Source organism: Aspergillus ambiguus (genome assembly GCF_047715705.1).
Source record: "Aspergillus ambiguus strain CBS 117.58 unplaced genomic scaffold BDV59scaffold_24, whole genome shotgun sequence".
Classification (NCBI taxonomy): Eukaryota; Fungi; Ascomycota; class Eurotiomycetes; order Eurotiales; family Aspergillaceae; genus Aspergillus; species Aspergillus ambiguus.
Window position 1 is genome coordinate 71,847 of NW_027395537.1, and position 25,931 is coordinate 97,777.

At 52.7% G+C, this 25,931-nt stretch overlaps 13 protein-coding genes across 13 annotated transcripts; 7 read left to right on the forward strand and 6 right to left on the reverse strand.

Annotated features, from left to right (window-relative positions):
* Window positions 1–16: 16 nt before the first annotated feature.
* On the forward strand, window positions 17–2,175 carry BDV59DRAFT_181838 (Zn(II)2Cys6 transcription factor). Its single transcript, XM_073690296.1, has 4 exons — window positions 17–249; window positions 329–1,301; window positions 1,352–1,658; window positions 1,710–2,175. Exons 1-4 carry the CDS (start codon window positions 216–218, stop codon window positions 2,148–2,150), a joined length of 1,755 nt encoding a protein of 584 aa, XP_073546244.1. The 5' UTR covers window positions 17–215; the 3' UTR covers window positions 2,151–2,175.
* On the reverse strand, window positions 2,176–2,692 carry BDV59DRAFT_181839 (uncharacterized protein). The gene is made up of 2 exons (XM_073690297.1): window positions 2,525–2,692; window positions 2,176–2,471 (listed from the first exon to the last, which is right to left on the reverse strand). The coding sequence occupies exon 2, from the start codon at window positions 2,423–2,425 to the stop codon at window positions 2,258–2,260; it is 168 nt and encodes a 55-aa protein (XP_073546245.1). The 5' UTR covers window positions 2,426–2,471; window positions 2,525–2,692; the 3' UTR covers window positions 2,176–2,257.
* An 849-nt stretch (window positions 2,693–3,541) lies between these two features.
* BDV59DRAFT_181890 (uncharacterized protein) lies at window positions 3,542–4,755 on the reverse strand. The gene is made up of 5 exons (XM_073690298.1): window positions 4,547–4,755; window positions 4,463–4,487; window positions 4,167–4,314; window positions 3,949–4,112; window positions 3,542–3,885 (listed from the first exon to the last, which is right to left on the reverse strand). The coding sequence occupies exons 1-4, from the start codon at window positions 4,621–4,623 to the stop codon at window positions 4,060–4,062; spliced, it is 303 nt and encodes a 100-aa protein (XP_073546246.1). The 5' UTR covers window positions 4,624–4,755; the 3' UTR covers window positions 3,542–3,885; window positions 3,949–4,059.
* A 411-nt stretch (window positions 4,756–5,166) lies between these two features.
* Window positions 5,167–6,501, forward strand: BDV59DRAFT_194215 (aromatic prenyltransferase; the record flags this gene model as incomplete). Its single annotated transcript, XM_073692356.1, has 2 exons — window positions 5,167–6,317; window positions 6,372–6,501. The coding sequence occupies 2 exons, from the start codon at window positions 5,167–5,169 to the stop codon at window positions 6,499–6,501; spliced, it is 1,281 nt and encodes a 426-aa protein (XP_073546247.1).
* Window positions 6,502–6,605: 104 nt separating this feature from the next.
* On the reverse strand, window positions 6,606–8,359 carry BDV59DRAFT_64829 (formyltetrahydrofolate deformylase). Its single transcript, XM_073696828.1, has one exon. The coding sequence runs from the start codon at window positions 7,902–7,904 to the stop codon at window positions 7,050–7,052; it is 855 nt and encodes a 284-aa protein (XP_073546248.1). The 5' UTR covers window positions 7,905–8,359; the 3' UTR covers window positions 6,606–7,049.
* On the forward strand, window positions 8,360–10,645 carry cbhB (putative 1,4-beta-D-glucan-cellobiohydrolyase). Its single transcript, XM_073696827.1, has one exon. The coding sequence runs from the start codon at window positions 8,815–8,817 to the stop codon at window positions 10,438–10,440; it is 1,626 nt and encodes a 541-aa protein (XP_073546249.1). The 5' UTR covers window positions 8,360–8,814; the 3' UTR covers window positions 10,441–10,645.
* Window positions 10,646–11,393: 748 nt separating this feature from the next.
* On the forward strand, window positions 11,394–12,849 carry egl2 (putative endoglucanase; the record flags this gene model as incomplete). The annotated part of the gene is made up of 5 exons (XM_073694259.1): window positions 11,394–11,472; window positions 11,531–11,742; window positions 11,791–11,855; window positions 11,914–12,011; window positions 12,074–12,849. The coding sequence occupies 5 exons, from the start codon at window positions 11,394–11,396 to the stop codon at window positions 12,847–12,849; spliced, it is 1,230 nt and encodes a 409-aa protein (XP_073546250.1).
* An 850-nt stretch (window positions 12,850–13,699) lies between these two features.
* On the reverse strand, window positions 13,700–15,091 carry BDV59DRAFT_181898 (putative catechol dioxygenase). Its single transcript, XM_073690299.1, has one exon. The coding sequence runs from the start codon at window positions 14,912–14,914 to the stop codon at window positions 13,841–13,843; it is 1,074 nt and encodes a 357-aa protein (XP_073546251.1). The 5' UTR covers window positions 14,915–15,091; the 3' UTR covers window positions 13,700–13,840.
* Window positions 15,092–15,200: 109 nt separating this feature from the next.
* On the forward strand, window positions 15,201–16,594 carry BDV59DRAFT_181900 (lactonase family protein). Its single transcript, XM_073690300.1, has 3 exons — window positions 15,201–15,487; window positions 15,544–16,126; window positions 16,179–16,594. The coding sequence occupies exons 1-3, from the start codon at window positions 15,263–15,265 to the stop codon at window positions 16,532–16,534; spliced, it is 1,164 nt and encodes a 387-aa protein (XP_073546252.1). The 5' UTR covers window positions 15,201–15,262; the 3' UTR covers window positions 16,535–16,594.
* A 533-nt stretch (window positions 16,595–17,127) lies between these two features.
* On the reverse strand, window positions 17,128–18,479 carry BDV59DRAFT_203401 (putative integral membrane protein; the record flags this gene model as incomplete). The annotated part of the gene is made up of 4 exons (XM_073694260.1): window positions 17,128–17,588; window positions 17,643–17,707; window positions 17,764–18,266; window positions 18,327–18,479. The coding sequence occupies 4 exons, from the start codon at window positions 18,477–18,479 to the stop codon at window positions 17,128–17,130; spliced, it is 1,182 nt and encodes a 393-aa protein (XP_073546253.1).
* A 1,291-nt stretch (window positions 18,480–19,770) lies between these two features.
* Window positions 19,771–20,942, forward strand: BDV59DRAFT_65120 (uncharacterized protein). Its single transcript, XM_073696833.1, has 3 exons — window positions 19,771–19,936; window positions 19,988–20,756; window positions 20,814–20,942. Exon 2 carries the CDS (start codon window positions 20,112–20,114, stop codon window positions 20,670–20,672), a length of 561 nt encoding a protein of 186 aa, XP_073546254.1. The 5' UTR covers window positions 19,771–19,936; window positions 19,988–20,111; the 3' UTR covers window positions 20,673–20,756; window positions 20,814–20,942.
* Window positions 20,943–21,208: 266 nt separating this feature from the next.
* On the forward strand, window positions 21,209–22,845 carry BDV59DRAFT_194220 (MFS general substrate transporter; the record flags this gene model as incomplete). Its single annotated transcript, XM_073692357.1, has 2 exons — window positions 21,209–21,408; window positions 21,462–22,845. 2 exons carry the CDS (start codon window positions 21,209–21,211, stop codon window positions 22,843–22,845), a joined length of 1,584 nt encoding a protein of 527 aa, XP_073546255.1.
* A 76-nt stretch (window positions 22,846–22,921) lies between these two features.
* BDV59DRAFT_65104 (flavodoxin and radical SAM domain protein) lies at window positions 22,922–25,863 on the reverse strand. Its single transcript, XM_073696832.1, has 2 exons — window positions 25,707–25,863; window positions 22,922–25,638 (listed from the first exon to the last, which is right to left on the reverse strand). Exons 1-2 carry the CDS (start codon window positions 25,729–25,731, stop codon window positions 23,333–23,335), a joined length of 2,331 nt encoding a protein of 776 aa, XP_073546256.1. The 5' UTR covers window positions 25,732–25,863; the 3' UTR covers window positions 22,922–23,332.
* Window positions 25,864–25,931: the final 68 nt, after the last annotated feature.

Sequence of the window (25,931 nt, forward strand, 5' to 3'; positions counted from 1 at the left end):
GGTGTCATGACTCAGCCGCTGACTCAGCTCCACTTTGTTCCCCGATTTCTCTCTCCTCTCGTTCGTCTCCGCTCGCTCGCCTTTTCCTCCTCCCGCAACGAACAACTCAACTCTTCCTCCCTCCATCACTCGACGGCATTGTCTTTCCCTCCCCCCTCCTGTTACTAATGTCTGTCCCCTGATCTGGTTTTCCCCAAGAGTGGGCCTCTCAATCCATGTCGGGTCGGAACGCCCCTCGCTCAAAGAATGGTACCTTATCATAATGCTTTTCCCGCGGAATAGACCTGCGGCTTCATCCATGTCGGCGCTAACCCCTCAAATCATCCAGGCTGCAGTACGTGCCGCCGTCGGAAAGTGAAATGCGGCGAAGAGCGTCCTGTTTGTCAGCGCTGCTTCAACCTGCGACTCAACTGCGAGTGGGGGGTCCCTGTCAAGCGAGGTAAATCGGCGGCTCTTGTTCGCCCCATTCAACCAGCCCAGCCGCGATGGTCCACGCCTAGCGACCTGGTTTCTACTGCAACTGTCACCACTACCCCTACGCCCGGTACGGCTGCGTCCCCCGCTGTTACCTTTCACTCGCAACTCGCTGCTTTTCCCGTGGACTTGTGGCATCCTTCTCCTTCAAGCGACTTGACCCCAGTCTCGACCGAAGCCGTCTCTCCAGCGGGCTGGTCCTGCTTCTCCCATTACCTCCAACCACCGTCGTCTCCTTTATATCCGTCACTGTCAACCTCCGATACCGCCTGTGCCAATTCTCTGGTCCTCTCCGAACACGATCGGAAGTATTTTCAGTTCTTCCCATCCTCCTCTTTGGTGTTCTATTACATGAAACCGTGGCAATGGAGCAGCTTCTGCTACCTCTATCAAGGTCCAGCCGCGTCCAACAAAGTTATTATGCGCATGATTTTGGCCCTTTCGGCCAGCGATATGCATCGTCAAGGGTTGGTCGTCCGGTCTCCCGGCCGCCCTTCGGCGGAGGATCATGCTCGTTTCCACTATGGTCACGCCGTGAAGGAATTCCGCCAGTTGCTGGAGTCTCCGAAGCGAGACATCTCAACTACGGAGCTGGAGATGATCTTCGCCACTATGTTTCTCATGGTCACCTACGAGTGGCAGTATGGGAACTGCGTACACCATCTTCAGTTGCACCTCCAAGGAGTAAGATCCTTGTTGGAGTCCCATCCGGAGCTTTTCCAAATCAAAGATGTCAACAATGTACTGTTGTCCATGGATGCGGAGCAATCGGATGATTCAGTCCCTCGGGTGTCGTTCATTCCGGAGCAACTCCTTCTCTGGATCCTGTAAGTGAACCGCGTCTCCAGGAGAAATGGCCTCTCTGACATTGGAACAGGTATATCGATGCTAGCTGTCGTCCCATGGGCATTACTGAATCCCTTTATGACTACGTTTTACGGACAGGGAATCCTGCTCTCCATCCTGACCGTCTTCACCGCTGCGCTCGCCTTTGGTCCCGATGCTTCTGGGGGAAGCAATACCCAGACCACCAAGTGTCGGATGACATCGAGAACTATCGCGCATTGGAGTTGCTGCATGTTGGAATGACGTTACGGTACCGAACATTTCAACTGCTAACGGATGAATCCCATGCCGACTACGAGGCGGACACACTTTTTAATGAGCTCATGTCCGTACATGACGTAGGTCGCTCCGTGTAAGGCTGACTGGAGCCCTCGGCTAATACGTTGCAGAGATATTCCGACCTCTTCTTAACGGCAAAGTTTGCCGGTGCCGCATCCACACGACGCACATTGAACACCATAAACATGGCCGTGTCGACCTTCTATGCACAACTTCTCTGCCACCGCCGCCTTCTTCTCCCGCACCAACTTCCCGCGACCATTCATCGACACGCCCTAACTAATATCATAGAGATTGTACACAAACAGTATGCATCAGACCCGCACCTTCTCCGTCGTCTTCATTGGCCGGTCGTGATGGCGTTGATCGAGACCGACGACTCTGTTCAACGGGAATGGCTTCGACTACGCCTGCTGGAACTACGGGACTACCATTCGGAATGTCGCTGGACGAACGATATTGCTGATCAGGTTCTGTCTCGACAGGATACGAGCAAAGGTGAATATGCGAATTTGGCGGAATTGCTGCGCAATTCTACGCAAACCAAGTAACTTTCTACGAAGAGACGGACCGGAGCGCCTTGAAATTTTTGCATGTATATAATGTATATAGCCGCTGTATGATAGATGTTTATAGTACCGTTCCTCCAGGACTTTGACTATTTGTTCTCCAAGAAGTATGCATCATATGCCACCTCCCCCTTGGCTCTAGTTGCGCGTCCGACGATAACTCGGTTGTTCATCCAGCGGTATCGCTCATGGCCGGTCTCGATTTTGATATGGAGGTGGAACCAATACGAATCTGGGTCGACACCGTTGCCTTCCATCAGGGCCTCTAAAACCTCCGGTGGACCAGCCCTGGTCCCTTCCGTGCTGCATGTATTTATTTAGCCGCGTGTTCAGCATCCGCGATGCGAGAGACAAACCGTATGTACAGGTAGGCCCCGTCATCACTCTTGATAACGTAGTTTGTATTTACATGGGTGGTCTGGTCTTCCTCAACCAACCTATATTTGAGTCAGTTCCCGTCAATCTACCAGTCACATTACGATCAAACAGTGGAAGCAACCTACATGAAATCTGCGCCTCCCGGGATGACCTCCCCATTGATATAGTTACCGCGTACCGACCCAGACTTAATGGGGACACAGCGACGACGTCCATAGGGCCCACGGCCGATTTCGATGGGTGGATCCACCGCACACCGCAGGGTAAACAAATGCGTTAGGGCTGGAGGGGGGCAGACAGTATCCATACTTCCTGGTCTCTCCCCGGAAACGTGGGCGATTGTGGGAGGTGAGGTACGAGGGGTCGTGGCGGGATAATATAGTGTCCGATGGGGCTGCGGCGTGGATGTGTGGGCCGAGACGAGAGCGATGTGGGGAGATGGAGACCTATACCAATCATTCCAGTATCAACTACGATCAGATCGAGGAGGAATTCAAGGAAGAGGAGCGACTGCATTGAATGTAGTGAGGAGAATGGGTTTCTGTGGAACGTGACATCATGATGTTGAGGAATCACCAACGATATCCATTCCACTGCTCTAATTGCTCTAGACACCCAAGAAGTCCCATTCCTGTCAGTGTTCACGGCTCCCAGGCCCACGACAACCTCCACATGCCCGTAGTTCAGCTCCGAGCCCTGTGTTTGGGCTAGAAGATTCACCATCTTGAGGACAATCTTGATCTGCCGACCGCTCAGGGGAACGGCGGCCACCTTGTCCACATTGAACTCACAGAATCCAGTCTGCCCTAGGAACTGCGTCCAGATTTGCGGGCGAGCAGCAGAATCCAGCTCGGGACAGGGAAGCGATACATGGAAGCGGGATTCAAATGCCCCGGCGGTCAATGTGGTCTGCACGGTTTGTTATGTGAAAGAGAATACCCTATTTCATCAATGTTAGGCCCGTTCTTCTGCCTACTCCAAAGTAGGCATGGTTACCTCGTAGTATCCCGACGTTCTCAAGAAAATGGAGACGAGCGGGTTTCGAGTCAAATCAGCAGAATTCCGAGGTTCCATAAACACATCCACTTAACGAACCGCGCCCCATATTGGGACCATGTGCAGGATATCCTTCAGGTCGTCCTCAACAGACCTAAGTGTGGTTCCAGGATCACCCCTGCTCAGCACATAAAGAGACACTGCCATCAGTTCCGCTAAACGCTCTGCTGTAAGGGTCTTGCCCACACCGGGAGGGCCACTGAGTTGCACGATGATACCGCCCCTATAGGGGGGCCCGTTTAGGCACTCCCTTCAGGCAAATGAAGGTCTTCAGGGGCTGGCTCTGAATGACGATGGAATGAATGTTAAGACTACGACGACCGTCATAACACTTGATATTGCGTACCACGAGAGCATATTCACTCCACTCAGAATTTTCCACCGGGTTAATCAGCTTCTCGGGCTTCTTTTACCACGAGGATTTGCCGCTTTTATCGGGCTTTGTCTGATATATGTTCTAGACCCCACAGATAGAACCCCGTGGGGCGTAGTCTTTTCGCTCGGAATCATCTGGGTTGTAAATGATCTGGATGTTGCATGATCGAAACAAGAAATTGAACTCACTGAAGTTAATCTCTTTCAATATTTCCTCTATCTCGTCGTTCCTGGTGGCTTCATCATGGATTCCAGTCGCACGATCCCGGACGCAGCGCGTGATGTCCCTGGTGGCGTTGAAGTGGGTGACGACGGGAAGCGAACATCTGTGCGACATCTGTAGTAAAGGAGGAGGAGTCAAATATTGGATTGAGTAGGAACACGAGTGAGTGAGTTGCCAACCAAAGCGCTGCCTAGTAATAGGCAAAGATCGGGTCGTTTCCACCAGGCGATATCTTGATAAAAAATTACGAATACATGCTTACTATTATCTCTCCTACAGCCCTACTCCTGGGACTGATATTGAGTGACTGATAAATGGCGGGAGTGTTTAGGGCTGGCTAGCTCACCAGCTGGTCGAAGTATGCAGACCAGGAAGATTGACGGTCCGAATCAAACAAATGGAAAAAGATGCCCACACGAACATGCATAATTTCTGGGAATTCTATGAAAATTTAACAAGCTTCTGCCCTTGCGTCTGTATTTAATAGCCCATGTCCGGCCCCAGTTCGTTCACCTTCAGGTAGTCGGACATCCAAAACTCGCCGATCCAGTGGGGTTCGGCCAATTCAATAGTGTCAGCTCCTACATGACAGTTGGATACTTATATTAGCATGTGGACCACGCCAAGTTTCTGTCATGTCGTTGATTCGACATGTTCGAGAACGCCTCGATCGTATCCGAAGCAAACATCCATCCATTCTGACGTATCCAGTCGTCACTGAAGGTTGCACAACACATCACCAGAGACTTGTTTGCCAGGACTCGGTTAGAGTCCAAGGAGGCAGAAAAATGATCTATTTGGCTTTTGGGGGCTGCATTTTGCTTTTTGCACAGAAGAGACCCCCTCCACTGGGATTTATATATGTCTCCCTTTCAATCCATCGGGTAGTTGTTTGCCACGGCCACACGAAACACACTAATTCCATTCATCAGACCGAGCACGGAGTATAACAATTTGTCTTTCGATATGCTTGCACCAGCGACAAACAGCAAGGATGCGCTGCCCTGGCAGGTTCTAAGCCAAGCTCTAGGCTTCCCTAATCGTGACCAGGAACTCTGGTGGATCAATACTGCCGAAACTCTCAATCGGATCCTGGTACAGTGCGACTATGATGTCCACCTGCAGTACAAATATCTTGCTTTCTACCACAAGTACATTGTTCCCAGCCTTGGTCCATTCCGTCGCCAGGGGCTAGAGCCTGAATTCATCAGCGGACTATCCCATGGAGGACATCCGTTGGAGATTAGCGTTAAGATCGACAAGTCCAAGACAATTTGTCGATTAGGGTTGCAGGCAATTGGACCTTTGGCAGGCACATCGTATGACCCGCTAAACAGCTTTGGTGATCGAGAACTGTTGGCCAATCTGGCAACCTTACTGCCACATGTCGACCTACGATTGTTCGACCATTTCAACGCGCAAACTGGGCTTGATCGAAAACAGTGCATGGTGGCGACCACAAAGCTCATTAAGCAAAGTCAGTCGATCATATGCACATCTCTGGATCTAAAGGACGGCGATGTTATTCCCAAGGTCTATTTCTCCACCATTCCCAAGGGGCTCGTCACCGAGACTCCCCTGTTTGACCTCACATTCCAAGCGATCGAACAAATGGAGGTATATCACAAGGATGCCCCCTTGCGGTCCGCATTGGCCACCTTGAAAGACTTCCTCCGGCCGCGGGTGCCCACTGATGCAAGCATCACGCCTCCATTGACGGGCTTGATTGGCGTGGATTGTATTGATCCCATGTTGTCCAGACTCAAGGTCTACCTAGCCACCTTCCGCATGGACCTGGCACTGATCCGTGAATACTGGACCCTGGGTGGCTCTCTCACTGATCTGAGTACCATGAAGGGCCTGGAGATGGTGGAAACACTGGCAAAAACTCTAAGGCTTGGGGATGAGGCCTGCGAGACGATCGATGCGGATCGGCTGCCCTTCGGAATAAACTACGCCATGAAACCTGGCACTTCTGAATTATCGCCCCCCCAGATCTACTTCCCGCTGTTGGGAGTCAATGACGAGTTCATTGCTGATGCGCTGGTGGAATTCTTCCAGTATCTAGGCTGGGATGAACAGGCGAGTCGATATAAGGACGAACTAAAGGCGAAATTGTAAGTATCCGAGAATTGTTGACGCTCGACGTGAATCACTGACCCTGCCCTTAGCCCTCATCAAGATATCTCGCAGACCACAAATATCCATCGTTGGTTGGGGGTCGCATATTCTGAGACGAAGGGGCCGTCAATGAATATCTACTATGATGTTGTCGCTGGCAACCTCATTGGATCACTCTAGAACATGCTTCGGGTACCAACGGAGGCGATAACGGCCAAGTTTACTATAACAATCAAAAAGTAGTATATTTTGCTCAAGAGTCTCGATAAAATCCCTGGCTGTCCCTAGCGAAAACTTATCCTAGAGGATCCAGCCTGCCCTTTGCGAACCTAAAGTTACTTGTTCCTGTGGTTTCCCACATCTTTTCTCGGCTTTAACTAGCTCATCACGTAGGTGGACACGTGGTGAAGTCTCGGGACCCGACATGAGATGTGGCTACTCGTTAGGGAAAAAGGATGCTCGAAGAAAAGTGGCTTCACGATGTAGGGCTTCGTCGCATTCGCTTGGTTCCAGGTTCCAGCATCAGAGTTGCCAGGCTGTAGAATCACCAGTTGGTCAGGAGTGCTAAGACCTAACAGCTTAAATATGGGATAGTACTGTCTCTTCAAGGACATCCGGCCATAATTCACACAGATGCTCTAGGAACGTGACTATGTAGGTCGCATGTTTATTATTAATAGCTCAACAAAGGATATATATTAAAGTTCTTCTCCCACCCTAGAGGCGTCTCAGTTGAATACCACTGTTTTATGTCCATTCAGCAATACCCGTCGCTCTGTCACGTATTTGACGGCGGTGGCCAGGACGTTGCTCTCGACATTGCTCCCGGCATGTGTGAGCTCTTTGGGGCTCATGGCGTGGTTGACGCGGACGACGTTCTGCTCAATTATTGGACCCTCATCGAGGTCACTGGTGACGAAATGGGCCGTGGCACCAATGATCTTGACGCCGCGATCGTAGGCCTGGTGGTAGGGCTTGGCGCCCTTGAAGGAGGGTAGGAAGCTGTGGTGGATGTTGATAATACGGCCAGACATGGCCTCGCAGAGGGTGGGTGAAAGCACCTGCATGTAACGGGCCAAGACGACCAGGTCGATGTTGTGCTCGCGAATAAGCTCAAGCACCTGGGCTTCCTGCTGTTGTTTGGTCTCCGCGGTGACGGGAAGGTGGACGAAGGGAATCTTATAGGTAGCGGCCAGGGAGGCGAATTCGGGGTGGTTGGAGACAATCAGAGGAATCTCAATAGCCAATTGGCCGCTGGATTGGCGGAAGAGGAGGTCATTGAGACAGTGGCCGATCTTAGAGACCATGATCAGCACGCGGGTCTTCTGCGCGGCGGGCACAACCTGGAAATCCATAGACAGCGAGCTGGCAGTAGACTGGAATGCATTGCGCAGGCTTTCTGCCGACGGCTGTTGGTTGGATTCGGCCTTGAAATGCACGCGCATGAAGAAACGCTGCGAGGTGGGATCGCCAAATTGCGATGAGTCAATGATATTCAGGTTCTGCTGGACCAAAAAAGCCGTCACCGCGTGGACAATGCCCGGACGGTCGGGGCAGGAGAGGGTCAGAATAAAGCTGTCCATTCTGATGTTGAATCGAGGGGATGGATGTTGAAGGGAGGGGGTTAAGTGGAGGGAGACTGGAATCTGATATCACGATGATGGCAAGCAGATCGACACGGCCGTTCCTGATCGAGCCGAAGAAAATGGAGCGACAAAGGCGCTGCTGACTCAGTGCAGTTGATTGATTAGATTAGGGCTAGGGCTGATGTGTTAGGGTTAGGTCTCGTCCCAATCCGGATCCGCCTATACCTACAGGTGGCAGACTCCTAGGTATACTCACTTCTCCCCAGCGGAACACATTCATCTACCAGTATCTCTTTTCCACCGTGAAGAATCCAGCCATCTTCACAATGCCGGTTCGGCGGGTTTCGCCCGCCACAACTGGTGCCTTGCCCAATCCAGTTATCCGTGTCGCCACCTAATTTACCGGCTCTGGATGATACGAACAATGGCCGAGGCTTGCATTAGCGCTGCACCGTTGTCTCTCGATATCATTACTTTCACCTGCTGCATGACCATATCTTCCCCAATGGGCACTTTCTGCATCTATATGCGACGCGGCGCTTGGCCGGTTCCCCTTTGTGGCGTAACTCTGATGAAGGCATCCCGTGGCCATGCATTTAGCCGGACAGAGACATCGGGAAAAACTGACCATTCTACAACGTTCTCATCTTCTTGTCTTCGGTTAGGAAACGTCCATTACTCTGGAGATGCGGAGGACTTCCCCGTGGGGCAACAGCCGCACCACCTTCATCTCCCTCGCGGCATGCGGTCCGCAGAGCCGTGAACAGTTGAATTCAAGAATCATGATCGAGGACATCATACGCGACGCCCAACAGGAATTGGAGCAGCATAAAAGGGAAGGATCTTCCTCTTCAGTCCAGCACGTCCTCCTCATCCTCAAGTCTCTGCATTCCTTGCGTCTCTCGCCATGCCTTCCACCTACGCTATCTACAAGAAGCTCCTCCTGCTGGCTGCCTACCTGACGGCCACCAAGGCCCAGCAGGTTGGCACTTCCACCGCGGAAGTTCATCCTTCCTTGACCTGGCAGACATGCACCAGCGGTGGGAGCTGCACCACCAACAACGGCAAAGTCGTCATTGACGCCAACTGGCGTTGGGTCCACAACGTCGGTGGCTACACCAACTGCTACACCGGTAACAAGTGGGATGCCACCCTCTGCCCGGACGATGAGACCTGCGCTGCAAATTGCGCCTTGGAAGGTGCGGACTACTCTGGCACCTACGGTGTCACTACCAGCGGCAACTCTATGCGGTTGAATTTCGTCACTCAAAGTTCATCCAAGAACATCGGTTCCCGTCTTTACCTCATGAAGGACGACAGTACCTACCAGATGTTCAAGCTGCTCAACCAAGAGTTTACCTTCGATGTCGACGTCTCCAACCTTCCATGCGGTCTGAATGGTGCCCTCTACTTTGTCGCCATGGACGCCGACGGTGGTATGTCCAAGTACTCAACCAACAAGGCCGGTGCCAAGTACGGCACGGGTTACTGTGATTCTCAGTGCCCCCGTGACTTGAAGTTTATCAACGGTCAAGCGAACGTTGAGGGCTGGGAACCCTCCGCCAACGATGCCAATGCCGGCGTCGGTAACCACGGCTCCTGCTGCGCGGAGATGGACATCTGGGAGGCCAACAGCATCTCCACCGCGTACACTCCCCACCCTTGCGACACCCCAGGGCAGACCATGTGTGAGGGTGACGCCTGTGGCGGCACTTACAGCGATACTCGCTATGCTGGCACTTGCGATCCCGATGGCTGCGACTTCAACTCGTACCGCCAGGGTAACCACACCTTCTACGGCCCCGGCATGACTGTGGATACCAACAGCAAGATTACGGTTGTGACTCAGTTCATTACCAACGATGGAACTTCCTCCGGCACTCTCTCTGAGATCAAGCGCTTCTACGTGCAGAACGGCAAGGTCATCCCCAACTCCCAGTCCACCTGGTCCGGAGTCACTGGCAACTCGATCACCTCCTCCTACTGCACTGCGCAGAAGTCCCTGTTCGGTGATACCGATGTGTTCTCGCAGCACGGCGGTATGGAAGGCATGAGCGCCGCTCTGGCTCAGGGTATGGTCCTCGTGTTGAGTCTATGGGATGACCACAACTCGAACATGCTCTGGCTTGACAGCAACTACCCCACCACTGGCTCCTCGACTACCCCTGGTGTGGCCCGCGGTACTTGCGACATCTCATCTGGAGAGCCCTCCGATGTTGAGACCAATGACGCCAACTCCTACGTGGTCTACTCGAACATCAAGGTGGGCCCCATTGGCTCAACCTTCAACAGCGGTAGCTCTGGCTCGACCACCACCACCACCTCTTCCAAGACCTCCACCTCCACCAGCTCCACCAGAACTACTACTACTACCACCACGAAGACTACCACCACTACTTCTGCATCATCCACCAGCACTGGCCAGGCGCAGCACTGGGCCCAGTGTGGAGGAATTGGTTGGACCGGTCCGACCACCTGTGTAAGCCCGTACACCTGCCAGAAGCAGAACGACTACTACTCGCAGTGCCTGTAAACACAGGATGGAGATAGCTGAGACGGCTCTCTGCTTTTGATGATAGTCTTTGGTTGATGAGGAGCTCCTGTCTAGTTACTGTGTGATTAGTGACAAAATTGACCTGTCTTGTTTCATACCACGAAGCTTTCCGTAGCGAATGTAACCAAACAGTGGGGGCTGGTCCCGAGATGGTGTTCATGTAGTTGAGATTAAAGCACATCACATGGCATCACCCCCTCAATCAAGCAATCTAAGTGTCTATTTGGGCGTATTTTCCCGGTCAAAGAGACAGTTTCATTGGAGAATCCTTTCCCGCCATGGCCCTAGAAGCGTTAGTGCTGATGCCTTCCCGGCGGCGGCATGGCGACCTGCGAGCTAATCAGAATTCATATATGCTAGAAAGGGACTAAATCGCTACATTACACGCCTTCAACGCCATGTGAACGCCACGCACCCCTGGGCAGGATTAAACGGCGAATTCTCCGCGTTTTGCCTCCATATTACCCCGTGTTTTGCATTCGCCTGCCAAAACGCCGCCGCCACCACCGAGGGTACAGAATCAAGGAAACTTTTCCCCCGGACAACGCTCCCGGAGAAGATTACAGGGGGCATGGTTAGGCTGAATGCACGGCCCTCGTTTGCTCCTTTGCCGATCCGGCAAGGGCCGGATCAGCGACTTGCAGTTGAACAAACAGGGTGCGAATGCCGAAGACTCTGAATATGCCGTGACGAATTGGTCTCCGTTTCTTTTTGGGTCTGGAAATTATTGAGTGGAAATTGCTCTGGCGCGGTGTGTTTGGTGTGTATATGGTGGATATGAAGGGGGTGCGGGTTCGGGGGGCGGACCGAAGGGCCGTACAATTGTGGCTCTTGGGCGCATCGGAGAGACAAAGACTGATATATAATGTCATCTGAGTTGATCCTTTGTTTGAATGACTGTTGCATGACAGGCTTGTTGTATTGTCTTTAGGATGAAGATCTCGGTGCTCGGCTTGCTCACTCTCCCTCTGGCCCTGGCGGCGCCGAACAAGCGCTCGTCTTCGTTCCTATGTGCGCATTACCCTTCCTCTTTCTCATACTAAATGTGAAATACTAATATATGGCAAAGGGTTTGGATCGAATGAGTCTGGTGCTGAATTCGGACAAGGAAATATTCCCGGTGTACTGGGGACTGACTACATCTGGCCCGATGCCTCCACCATTGGCACGCTGCGCAGCGCGGGTATGAATATCTTCCGTGTTGCATTTATGATGGAGCGTCTGGTTCCAAGCACCATGACGGGGGCGGCAGATGCCACATACATGAAAGATTTGAAAGCCGTAGGTGACCGCTCCATGAGAGTTTGGTTTAAATACTAATCAGCATAGACGGTCAAATCGATCACCGACCTGGGTGCTTATGCTGTCATCGATCCGCATAATTTCGGAAGATAGTGTGTTGCGACTTCAGTTACAAGTTGACAGAACCTAATGGAAGCTGACTGCGCACAGCTACGGCAATATCATCTCATCGACGACTGATTTTGCTGCTTTCTGGACCACCGTGGCCAAGGAATTTGCATCCAACGACAAGGTTATTTTTGACACCAGTATGTTTCCGATCCCTCAGTCAGTTTTTTTTTTTTTTGATATAAGCCTGCTAACATCCCAGACAATGAGTACCATGACATGGATCAGACCCTAGTACTCAACCTCAATCAAGCTGCCATCAACGCCATCCGTGCAGCTGGTGCTACAAGCCAGTATATCTTCGTTGAGGGCAATTCGTACTCTGGAGCATGGACTTGGGCCAGTGTCAACGATAACCTGAAGGCGCTGACCGACCCATCTAACAAGATCGTCTACGAAATGCACCAATACCTTGACTCGGACGGATCCGGCACTTCGTCTACCTGTGTCAGCTCAACAATCGGCAAGGAACGCGTAACGGCCGCGACTGAGTGGCTCAAGGCGAACGGAAAGCTCGGGTTCCTGGGTGAGTTCGCAGGCGGTGCCAACAGCGTCTGCCAGACGGCGGTGACGGGCATGTTGGACTATCTGTCGCAGAACACGGACGTCTGGTTGGGTGCTGCGTGGTGGGCGGCTGGTCCCTGGTGGGGAACGTACATTTTCAACATGGAGCCACCCAGTGGCACGGGGTATACAAACTATCTGTCGCTGCTGAAGCCGTACTTCCCTGGAGGCTCTGGTTCTAGCACTACCACCACCACTACCACCTCCAAGACCAGTACCTCGACCAGCTCTACCAAGACTACTACCACAACGACAAAGACCACTACTACCACCACTACTTCGGCATCGTCTACCAGCACCGGCCAGGCGCAACACTGGGGACAATGCGGCGGAAATGGCTGGACCGGACCGACCACCTGTGTCAGCCCGTACACATGCCAGAAGCAGAATGATTGGTATTCACAGTGCCTGTAGGGGTTATCAATGTGTTGGAGAGTGAGATAGATGTACCTAGGTAGTCTAAGTATAGGACAAAATTGTATGAGAGTCACTTGTACAATTCTATTATAGCACAAAGCTGATTAAGCAACATGTGCACTAACTAATTAAAGAACCTGTAGGTCCGTCAGGACTCCCCGGAATATGGAAGAATGGACACCCATGGAAAATCATTGTCACCCGGGGTTCCGAGCAATCAGAAGGAACGGAATAAGATCCTTGCATCGCCGGGACCAACAGCCATGGGACAAAGCCGTCCGGATAAGTCTGGAGTATGGGATGCCATCCGAGGGGGGATAAAGTCCTTGCCGGTCGGGATATAATTATATCCGCCGGTAGATCCAAAAGCTGCTCCGGTGAACAGACGGGGTATATGGGGGGTAATTCTTCTTGCAGCCAAGAATGGCGCCATTCTCTCCGATCCGAATGCATGCGCTTAGGGGTCCCTGAAGCTCTTCTGGAGTACCTATGTACATGGGCCAGATGGTGCTGCGTATGGAGGAGCTGCTTCGCATAGATTGATTACATAATATACGTATATACAATTACCTTACGCTGTTGTACACACAGCTAGAGACCTCCAGTATAGCTTCACCATTACTCGATTGGTAAATTCATATACCTGATTTGCTGCAACATATAGTTAACCTCCTGTTCGAAAATTCATCTACTCCATACCTGACAGTAATCACTCGTTCCCAATTGGCCCCTACTGTGGGCCATGCTTAATTCCACGTGGGATCATACGCTAAACCCTACTCTAATATCGAGTACAGAAATTCTGCAGAAGCTTGTCGAAGCTATCGAAGGAACATATCAAGAATGGATCGAAATTCATTGGCCCGATCTACCCATATATACAGAAAGTGGTGGAGAATAAACAGAACATAAGCTCATGCAAATCATCGCTAATCCATGCAAAAAAAGAACCGGTTTTGACTATACAACACCCTCCCAAATTTCTCCTTTACAGCTTCTCCTGGGCCTTCTTAGACTCCTTGCTGAAACGCTCGAAGGAAGAGACGGGAGGAGCGGAGTTGGGGTTGGGGTGGTGCTTCTTCAACGACATTCTGACGTTGTATTCAAGGTCGAGATCGGCCTTAGGGTCAGCCGTCTGGGGCTTGAAGTCGACGACCAGGTCGTCCTTGACGGCGAAGACAGAGTCGATGTCGAGATGAGGGTCATCGCTGGGGTAGATCTGGTTGATGACGGTGGCGTAATCGGGGTGGGTGATCATCAAGTGAATGTGGGCGGGACGCATGGGGGAGCGGTCCATGAGGTTGAGGAGGACACCGGCCGGGCCATCGGTGGGAAGAGAGTAAGGAGTCGGGTGGTAGCAGTACCAGTGGAAGTTGCCGTTCTCATCGGAACGGAACTTGCCACGGAGGTTGTTCTCGCTCTGGTTGGGGTCCTGGAAATCATACTGGCCATTGGCGGACGCCTGCCAGATATCGAGGACGGCCCCGGCGATGGGCTTGCCAGTCTCCATGTCGGTGAGGCGACCGTGCATGAGAGTGACCTTGCCGTTGGGGTTGGGGTCCTGGATGATGCTGTCACCCAGGTTGCGGAACGGAGCGTTGGGAGACCAGAAGGGACCCAGGATGACGTTGGAGGTGGGAGAGACGCCATCCTCGGTCACGATCTTGTTGGCAATCTCGTCGACAAGGGACTCGAGGCCGATGACATCGCAGATACGGTGGCACTCGTTACGGATAGGAGTGCTGATGGCACCGATGGAGTTGATGAACTCCACACCCATCATCCACTCGGCCGAGGTAAGCTCGACCTCCCGAGCGAAGTCATGGATGTGACGGATCAGAGCACCCAAGACGACCCGAGCACGCTCGGGAGTCTTGGGACCCATGGCGTTGACGACATAGGGAGTGAAGTTAGGGTCGAACTGGCGCTTGACGGGCATATTGAAGGTAGACTTCGTGAGACGTAGGGAGATAACGGGGGTAGGTATCAAGAGTATAGAAGTATCACGAGGAGAAGATGGAGAATCGAGATGGAGGAGGCAGATTGGATCTGGGGCCTCCATAACCTTTTATAACCCAGACTTCACCAGCCGGCACATCCTTTCCCTTAACCCCAGATGGGTAAAACGGACCACGCCACAGCACGGTGAATTCCCCGGACCGCATCATCGGCAACAAGCTGACGGTGGCCATCGGCAGCGGCGATCCGTCAAGAGCCGCCCGGAAATGTGTTTTTTTCGGGTGAGTCGCGGCGGGGCCAATCACCGGCGACCATTTCGAACCTCCCCTCATTGCCGTTTTCTGCTGCCGCTCCCCGCATTCGGTTGTTCTTCCGTTCATCTCCCGGGGCTTCTATACAGACACATGTCTGCATGGAGTAGCATCTTCCGGAGTCCTGGTCTATCACCCGTATGTTCGTCCGCTCTCGCGCCTCCTCTCTCATCCGTCTCCCGTCTAGAGCTCGTGCTTTCTCCCATTCACCCCCCGTCACCATGAAGCATCATCTGATGGTCGGTACCTGGACTCCTCCAGGCCGCATCTACACTGTCGCCTTTGATGATGAGGCCTTGACTTTGGACCTGGTCAAGAAGACCGACATTCCGGAGGCTGAACCCATCTCCTGGATGACCTTTTCGGTATGCTTCGTCTTCCTGGCCGTGTCCACCCAATGCTAACGATATTCCCCCCAAAGCATGACAAAAAGACCATCTACGGTGCGGCCATGAAGAAATGGAACAGCTTCAAGGTCAACAGCCCAACCGATATCGTTCATCAGGCCTCTCACGATGTGGCCGGTCACGAATTGGCCGCCTCCGCCGAGACCAACACCCGTGCCATCTTCGTCCTGGCCGCCCACCAACCCCCCTACAATGTCTACGGGAATCCCTTCTACAAGTACGCTGGCTATGGAAATGTCTTCTCCGTCGATGGGGAGGGTGCGTTGGCCCAGAACATCCAGAACTACGAGTACGAGCCCAACACCGGCATTCATGGCATGGTCTTTGACCCCACGGAAACCTACCTCTACTCGGCCGATCTGCAGGCCAACAAGATCTGGACACACCAGAAGGACGCCACCACTGGCAAGTTGACCCTGGTGGACTGCATTGACGCCCCCCACCCGGATGACCACCCGCGCTGGGTGGAGATGCACCCCAGCGGCAAGTATCTGTACGCGCTGAACGAGGCGGGGAACAATCTTGCTGTGTATGTGATTGATGAGCGCACGCACAAGCCGGTGTACACCCACGTCAAGTACCCGCTTCTCCCGCCTGGTAAGTTTTCTCGCACCCGTGTCACCGGACTGGAAGAGACTGACTCTGGAAGGCCTTCCCCCCCGGAACAAGTACCGTGGTGACGTGACCTTCACCACCCGCAATGGCCAGTACCTCTTCGCAACCACCCGGAGCAACCACTTCGACGTGACGGGCTACATCACTGCGTTCAAGTTGGGCCCCAACGGCAACATTGAGCGTCAGCTCTGGATCCACCCGACGTCGACCAGCGGTGGTCACTCAAACGCCGTCAGCCCGTGTGACTTTAGCGATGAATGGTTGGCGCTGTGCGATGACCAACTGGGCTTCGTGGAGATTTACCGATTCCGCGATGAGAACCTCGCCCGGGTGGCGCGGGTTGACATTCCTGAAAAGGGATTCGGCATGAACGCTATCTGGTATGATTAATGAGACCGTACGCCGTACGTTAGATATGATCGATAGACGAATAGAAAGTGTAATATGTACAATTCCTGTGGTTCTTCCGACGGTAGAATAAGGTTATGACGATGTCATGACTTTGCATAGATTAGAGTTATGTATGTCATTATTGTTATGCAAGTACCATACATGCGGTCCGTTTAGACAGTGATGCACTGTGTAATGGTCAAGTCCTATCCAGAGTGACAAAACTTCAGGCCACCAATTGTTTTCTCGGGTTCCTCGGCCTCCCGAGCCAGACAGCATATACTGCAGATACCCTCCTTGCCCCGGCTTTCAACGTAGCTATAGGTAAGACTAATAAGGCCGTATCGGCCACGACCTAGGAGCCCTATCATCGGCGAGTCGCTACCTAAGGCTACAAGGCGTCGATGGCCCGTGCCCAAGCTATATCAGACCGGGTCTGAGGTTGTTACTCCATAGTTTTGTGTGTCGCGTCGCCGTAAACGCACTATTCATCCACAAAGCAACGGAGCTTTTTGGATCATTCTCATTCATACCTCATATCCATTAAGAAATACAGTATATACGATATCGGATAATTACAGGTAAGGGGAGGTCTATACGTGTTCCCGGATACTCTCCGAGGTTGCGCCGCCGGTCGTGCTGGTCACTTCGAACGTCTGGTGGATGCTCAATCCCATCCCCCCAGAGTCCATCGTCGGTAATGGCGGCGGCCGGTCAAACGTCAATCGCTCCTCGCTGCTGTTCGGACTGCTCGACCCCCGCCACGTTGTCTCGTTCTGCGTGCTCTGCACCGTCGTCACCGTCACTGCCAGCTTATCCGGTCGCAGGCGGTTCTGCTGATTCTCGTCAAGCGAGCCCAAAGGGAACGGACGCTCGCGGCTGGCGCCGCCGGGGCGCCGCGACCCTGAAATACCCGGTAATCCAGAGGAATAATCCACGTCGACATGGGAGCCGAACCAGTGTCGCAGGAGGGGCCGCAGCGTAGCCATACTGCCGGCGGTGATACCCAGACCGGTCTCGATGTTGGACCACAGGGCGATTTCGACGGTAGAGTCTGCGCTGGTTAGGACGACAAGGAGATCTATTTGGAAAAGGAGAGGAAACACACAGAGAAAGTCCGGGTCGTAGAAGGTAGAAACCCAGGGAAGGCGGATGATGACGGCGCACGATGCACTGCAATGGACGGTCAGTCAGGTACTCGGCTGCCATCTCTGGGAGCAATCACATACATGCAAGCCATACTCAAGATACATACGACAGCGATCTTGGTCTTCTTCTTCATGTGCAGTTTTCGGACAAGGAAGATCGGCAGGAGGCCGACAGTAAAATCGCAGATGGCCGCAAACGCGCTGTAGACGTAGGTCATGGCCACGATGATCTCCATGTTCAAGCAGTGACCGGGGATCGATGGGTCGAAGGCTTTCCGCGTCCAAAAGAACTCAAGCGGCTTGCACTGCAGCAGCATGATGAACATGAAGACCAGCCCAGCCACAGCGGTCATGGCCATGACGCTGTAGAGGGTCCAGATGTGTATGCGCTTGACGGTGATACGCATCAAGAAGATGCAGACAGAGACCTTGCAGCCGACCGAGGCGAAACAGTAGGCAATTTCACAGAGCCACCAGTATTTCATTGCCGTGACTCGCTGGTGTTCCGTGAGGTATTCGAATTTCCGGCCTGTGCCGTACAGACTGCCTCCGATCATACTCCCCGAGAACATGGCGTAGAAGAGCTATTTCCTCATAGTTAGTATATGCGATCCACCGGTTACTTCACCAAGATCAGGACGTACATGTGCGATCACCATTGCCGCATCATCCCAGCCAAACGCCTTGACCACCCATCCACGCACATAGCATCGCAGCATTACTGCCACGGATGCTACCGCAAAGAAGGCGGCCGCAACAGCCTTGACTTCAAGGCTGCGGTTGTCCTCCTCATGCATCCTGGGGACGGAGGGCGGCACATAATCCGAAGGACGGTAGTTGGACGAGGAGAGCGTTGTGGGGATGGCCAGTATTTATTCTGGCCGATTATTTAGACCTCAATTGACAGCACCAATTGCCGTGGTCCCGCCAGGCTAATTTTTTTTTTTAAGATACTCTTCATCTCGTCCCAGAACAATGGCTAGCCTAGGTTCCCCAGCGAGACTATCACCAAAGAAGAGGCGATCAACAACGGGGTGGATATCACGACCCCCTGAGGAACAATCACTGGCTCGCTTAGGCTGGAGGATACCGAGGAACCACGATACATGACAGGAGATGTCAAATGAGCATGCGATCCAAAGATTTCCATCGTTATTCTCTTCTCCTCTGTATGGGAGGTTGGGCTCACGGTCCATCCTACCTGCCCACCCGGCCCAGAGAGTGACGGACAGTTTTCGGATTCTCTTAGTCTGTCCTGCATAGATATTTTTTTTTAGTAGGCTTGTGATTTGGCCATCGCTGGAGTGATCCACCCTCCACCTCGGCATGAGCCAAACAGGGCAATGAAACCGTAACGGCGAGTCAGGCCTAGGCAGTAAAACAGAAACCAGGAGGTGACAAGAATGACTGGTGGTATCTCGATGGCTACTCCTCTCCGGCGAGATTCCGGTTGATCGACGGAAAATCTGGCAGCGATTTTCGGCGCATCTTTCCTCTTCTTCCTTAATTCATGCCGGAGACGGGATAGGATAGGGCAAATCTAGCTCACTCTGACGAAAGATTAGCGCTTTTTGAGTTCATATGCAGCGCGCAGTACGTGCTCTGGAGAAATACTCCTCCGCCACTGCATGTGGTTCGAACCGGTTTGCGAATCCTCTCCTAGGAGCCCCCGAGCTCTGGGATAGATTGCTGTTCTCCATCTCCAAGGGCTTTTCCGGCAATTATTTGGTACGCACTACGGAAAAGGGAAGGGGAAAAATGGAGTCGAACGGGACATCACGGCTCCACTCAATCTAACCGGCGGTCTAGCATAGGGGACATGTCGGATAGAATCCACCGTTTCTTCATGTTCTCCTACGGATTTCCAGGGAGGTCTCGTATTCCCGCGTAGACCATGTTATTTACTGCGCAGAAATGACCGAGGGGCAATGGCTAACGTAACCATATCGATCCTGGCCAACGACTTGGCAGGATCCAGTTCAATTTCGGTGATCTGGCACTAAGCGGCGGGGTTTAATCTCTGCAGCGTCGAACTAATGGAATTTTCACTCCGCTGCGTCAGTCTAGTGATATTTCGGGCCATTGGGTTGGTCTTCCCGGCCGTTTTCTCGTGAACGTGGGCTCCATTGCTGTCTCTTCCCCTGAACGGGCCAGGAGTCGAGTGGAGGCACGTCCCATATCACCGGTAAATATAGAAGTCCATCGTGTGCGTTTAATCTATCACCGTCGGGAATTGACAAGAGACCCAGTCAGGGTAAGCGACACTGAAAGCTTCAGACAACGACATGATTCAGAAGCGGGTTAGGGTATTGACTGCCACATATCATCGTCATGCCACACAGATACCGAGGCCTGTATCGGACGAAACATTTGACAGGCCTTTGAGCTCCTTCCTAACGGCCAAATGTCTCACTTGACAATGACGGCCCATGGCGGCTAGGTGCCGATCATTCCACCCAGAACTGTCCAGCTCCAGCCTGGAGGCGATACCAAGAAGAAAAGAACGAGTTGGTCGAGATTTGGGTGTCCACACCACGATCGGGAGTCGGAAACGATCCCCCGTTAGGGACTTCGGCGTCTGGAGTCAGGGAGTTTTGAGCGATTTGTCCTTCGTCGATATGAACTTCACTATCACATCTGATGATTTGTATGTCGATCAGCAACGGTCAGCTGTTTTCCAGTCCCCGATACCTGAGTTCCCCGATAGGTCCCAACTGGGCAGTGGATGTACCTCGAACAGGGAGATGTGCCCAGGTAGCTATGATATACAGTACAGCGTATATGGCGTGTGCAGCATGCCCGAGAAGTCAAGACTTGTTGCTGATTTTAGGTTCTCGACAAGCAAGGATGAATGCCGTGCAACACAACGTCCAGGGGGGCCAAAAAGATGCAACTCTTCATGGTATCTAATCAACTTCGTGCGTCTTCGTCTGCAGGTCATGGCTAGCCGCATGTTTGCTACCATACCGGACAAGGCTCCTGTCCAGTGAGCCCTTATGGCACTGTCATAGAGGACGGTGCCTTACTGTAAGAGCATAAGTCACAACCGTCTATAGAACAGACTCGGTCAATAGGTATGTCACACTCATCAGAAAGCATCCATCCATTCGCCCGCTCATTCGGTGCCCCAGACAGACGTCTTAGAGCAACCAAAGTCCACCGCTACGAGCTTCCTCATTCCTGCACTCACACTGACAAGGTTGTATCAACATGGTGATCGGCTGCGCTCGACTGCGCGCGATAATGCGGGGAAACAATTTTCATTGACGAAACCCCGCCACCTTAGCTGAGTGTGTACCAACCAGCGATGCGCTTGGACAACACCTCATTCCCAATCTGACTAGATAATTCATCGAATTACTTGGATTTCTTGGGTTTCAAGCACCTGCCTCGGCTCACTACTCCGACATGCCACGTACAAATATAGCTGGATGGTCGCGTGTGGTTTAGCAGTGTTATCGCGACTAGCCATTCGCGCCGTCCATCTAAAAGTTCCCAAGACACAAACCGAAATCGTGCATTCCATATGGATCGTAAACCGTCTGTCGAATATGCTGAAAATGAGTCAGCCTCTTGCAGGGATACGTCTAAGAAGACTTCGCTCATACGGGACTTGAAGCAATCTCCCAAGATCGCGGCATACTGCTTAGCCCTAACCACTGGCATCCTTCTGTATGGCTATGACCTGGTCATAGTAGGGAATGTGTCCTCCATGCCTAATTTCCAGTGAGCCTATCCTCAGCTTGCATAATGTGCGAGCCCACAACTAACCCCGACAGACGGGATTTCGGGCGCGAGCTTGATGGTCATCTCATCATCCCATCGCTCTGGCTGGGGCTATGGAACGTCGCAAACCCGATCGGGGGTATCTTTGGTGCTATCACCAGCGGCTTCGTGCAGGATCGCGCAGGTCGTCGCCTGGCACTGGCCGTCGCCAGTATCGTGTCTGCCGCCGGCGTAGCAGTGGCCTATGTCTCAAACCTACCTGCAAGAATCCTGACCCGCCGGGCTGTATTTTTTGTAGCCAAGTTTGTACAGGGCTATGCAGTCCAGATGATAATGTCCTCCATACAGACATACATGTCGGAAATTCTTCCGCCGACGCTACGTGGGCCTATCCTGGCCTTTTTCCCGCTGTTCACCCTCCTCGGCCAGCTGGTCGGCAGCGTCGTGGTTTTCACCTCGCTCGACTTGCCCGGCGCCAGCGGGTACCTAAAGTGCTTCATCTCGGAGTGGCCGTTCTCGGCGCTGCCGCTGATCGTGGCCTTCTTCCTCCCGGAGAGCCCAACCTATCTCGTGCGCAAGAACCGCATCGACGCCGCACGTACCGCACAGCGTCGTCTAGATACCGTCCGCGCAGACTCAGATGCAACAATTGAGCAGCTCAAACTGTCGATCCGTTTAGAACACCAAGAGACAGAAGGAGGGTGGCGCAAGGCCGACTCCTACGTGCAGTGCTTCCGCGGAGTCAACCGACGACGCACATTGATAGTTCTGTTTGCCAATCTTATCCCGCAGCTCTTCGGGCTGACATTGTTGGCAAAGGCGAGCTATTTCTTGCAGATGGTCGGCATGGACGCCACGAATAGCCTGTTGTTTTTGCAGGTGGGGATTGCGCTGGGTCTGATCGCCAACATCGTCAGCATGTGGACTCTGGCACGCTTCGGGCGGGTCCCCCTGATTCTGTTCGGACTCGGCATAACCACCATCCTGTGGACGGGTATGGGCATCCTCGGCTGTTTTGAGGGCATCGTTACGGTGTGGTGGTCCGCCGTCACGATGATGGTGGTGATCACCGTCTGTGGCGCTAGCGCCTGGCCTGCATCGTACGTGGTCGGAGCGGAGACATCGTCGCTGACGCTGCGCGCCAAATCTCAGGGTTTGGGCTGGTTGATTAACGGCCTGTCGAATGGTGTGTTTGGACTTGTGTTGCCGTACATCTTCAACCCAGATGAGGGTGCGCTTCGCGCAAAGACAGGGTTTGTTTACACTGGCTTGTGTCTGCTGGGCTTGATAACGACTTGGTTTGTGGTCCCGGAGATGAAGAACCGGCCACCAATGGAGATCGATCATCTGTTTGAGTTGGGCCTTCCTGCGCGTCAGTTCAAGTCCTGGCAGGTCAGTGAGGGCCAGGGCGTGAAGGAGGAGGCTCCTGGGTCGTAGAATTGGTAGAGCCAGTAGAGACATAGTAATAATATGCGGATTTGTGGTATGCATGTAATAACTCTGATTAGTGTAGTGTAGAAAGCATGCCTGCAAATTGAAGTAGAGGGCCTATATTCAAATTTATCAACAGATCGTCTATGGATTCTAACTGCCCAAAATTCTACCATGTAAGAGACAGAGGCCTCAGAAGCTGGCAGCATACCTAAGAAGCGCCTACCAATCCATAGATAATATTCATCTACGGCGAGAGACTGGCGTGTAATCACACAAAATGAGTCGTTGACATATATGTACATGTTAGTTGGATATTCCATCGTTCAAACCGACTTAAACCAAACTGTCATCAAAACTTTTTTCCTTCGTTATCATTGTCTTGCGGACTTTTGGACATGATTCCTATCTGAATTCAGCAATTGATCAGGCCGTGATAGACGCGGTATATATCAATATGGGGAAGATATTCCATACAGCGAATGGAGTGCAGTTACGACGCTGCAGCCTCCAAGACCATCTTCTTCTTCTTCCCTTTGCTATACACTCGCTCGTCGTTGGGGTCGAATCCACCATTGCCCCAGAGAGCCCACTCCTCGGTCTCTTTCATGTAATCCTCCGGAGTGAATGGCGATCCATCCGCCTTCTCCTTTTCCAGCAGCTCAAAGAAGCGATCGTAGTCAATGCGGGAATGCCATTTCCCATTCACACGGAACCGCTCCGACGCGATCAACGCGCAGCAGCTATGGGCATGTTCGGCGGCAAGACCGTATTTCAACCCACGGCGCTCTAGCTCCTTGTTGAGAGCGAGAACGAAGGTCTGGATCTCCTCGTAAAAAGGGACATTTTGCATTGTCAGCCCAGCTCCTGCGCTAGTGCTAGTGCCGCAATAGGTCACGCCCTTTATTTCGACAAAGCAGGGCAACGCCTTCTCGACAAGATTGGCATAGCCAATGACTTCGTCATCCAAGTTGAATCCCTTCACCAAGGTGAGACGGAACACAGTCCGCTGGATGTGACGCTTTTCCCGAAGGATGTCAAGGCATCGCTGGAATCGCTCCCAGAAATCCCTGTGGAGGGGTCGATCAATCTTCCGCAAGCTCTCGCGGTTGCTCGCATCGATCGAAACGTAAAGTTGTGTCACGCGATGCAAAGATTCCAGCTGATCAGGATGCTGGGCATTGCACACGAGGAAACTTGAGATATGTTCGCCGTGAAGCATGTCCAGAAAGCGGTTGATGTGCGGGTAGAAGATCGGCTCACCAACCAAGCTCAGAGCACAATGACGGATACGCATTGCCTCTGCGAACCGTTCGGCTCTCACTCCCGGAACGCCCCGCAGGGCCTTGATCTTCTTGTAGTGGCCCTCCTTCACTCCATTGAAGATGAGCTCAGGTGAATCAACCTTCCACCGCCAAGTAGTCCCTACAGGGTTCGTACCGTGTCGCCAGCAGAAGATGCACTTGTTGCTGCAGGAGAGCGATGGAGTTGCTTCCATACACAGGTGCGAACGAATCCCATAGAACGAGAACTTGTAGCACGAGCCGCGACCACGTAAGGCAGACTTGGTCCAGCGGCAGATCTTTACACCAGAATGGGAACCAACAATCGTGTATCCTTGTTTTGTGAGGGCAGAGTAGGTAGGAGACGTTGTCGGAACCATCTCCTTCTCTGTTCCCTTGCTGGAAGGTGCTGTAGACTTTCCGGCCGTGGTAAAATCAACTGGAATGGGTGATCCTGAGGCATTCTGGGAATCGGGGGCCACCCTTATATCCTCCAGATCCACAACAGTTTGCGCCTTGGTCTTCTTGATACCGGTCGTCTGGCCTTCGTCATCATCCACATCTTCTTCGTCGCTCTCCAGAGGGTCGCCGCTGCCAGGAACGCCTTCACCAAGACCACCATTTTCCACGATGTCCCCAAGAATATCCTGAAGCCCGCCAGACCACTCCTTCAGAGCGGTTTCCGGATCGGTCTTGACATCACCAAATCCTAGAGGGTAGGCTCTCTTCCGGTCAGTCAGCTTAGCCATCCATCGGTCTAGTTCTTTAGCTTGCGAACAGAATCCTTCTTCCTCCGTAGGCCACCCCTCTTTATCTCCAAAACCAAACACTGCGTAGCCGGCCAGAGTGGACAAGGGTGCGGTGTCAATACGGAAGTCATGGTGCGTTTCATCCAAATGACCCAAAAACGTATTCAGAACGGTGTCGATGTTGTAGGAAGGTATCAGCAAACAGTAGACGTATCGCGTGCCTGGGGAAGTCGGGGGAGGCTTCGGGGCGGAGGTAAAGAAGTCGTCAAAGTCGATATAGGACAGATCGTGGATCTGAGGGGGCAGGAGGCCTCGCTGGCGGTTGTTCGGGTCGGCACGGTCGCGCGCGGCAGTCTGCAAATCCTCCAACAATATTTGGGCGTATCGTTCCGTTGTTCCAGTTAACGACGCGAAGAAGATGATCGGCTGGATGAAAGATGGAGTAGTATCTTGCTCTGATGTAGCACGTCGACCGGCGACCTTCAACGGTTTCTTCCCGGTAACCCTTTTCGGACCGGTTGTCGACCTGGGCGAGCTACTCACAGCGGGTATGTCACTCTTTTTTACTGTGACCGCGGGGCTGTCATTCTCCGTGACTGGCTTTTCATTGTTGACTGGCGACTGGCTTCGCGGGGAAGAGGGAATCGACGACGCAGTGGGGGTCTTGGACTTCGAGGACCGGTCGCCATATACGCGTAGGACAATAAAAACAGTAAGAATCAGGACAATAAAAGCGATACGGTAAGAGTGCCACAAAGACACGAGGCCTGATTTGCAAGTTCATGAGCTGGGTGTCGAGAAATGGATGATATTGGTGGAGCAGCTGGTTACTCACCCCCGATGAAAGAGACCTCGGTCATGGTTGATCCCTGAAGGAAGCTAAAAAGCCAAGCAGAACGTCACGAAGAAGTTATTTCAGCATCGGAAAGGGGTGATACGTGATTCACCCTGGTTCCAACGATGATGAAGAGTGTGATGGGAAGAAGTTGAAGTAGAAGAAGTTGAGGTTCACAAAGGCGGAACGAATGGGCGCTGATTGGCTCCCGCAGCGGTGCCTTTC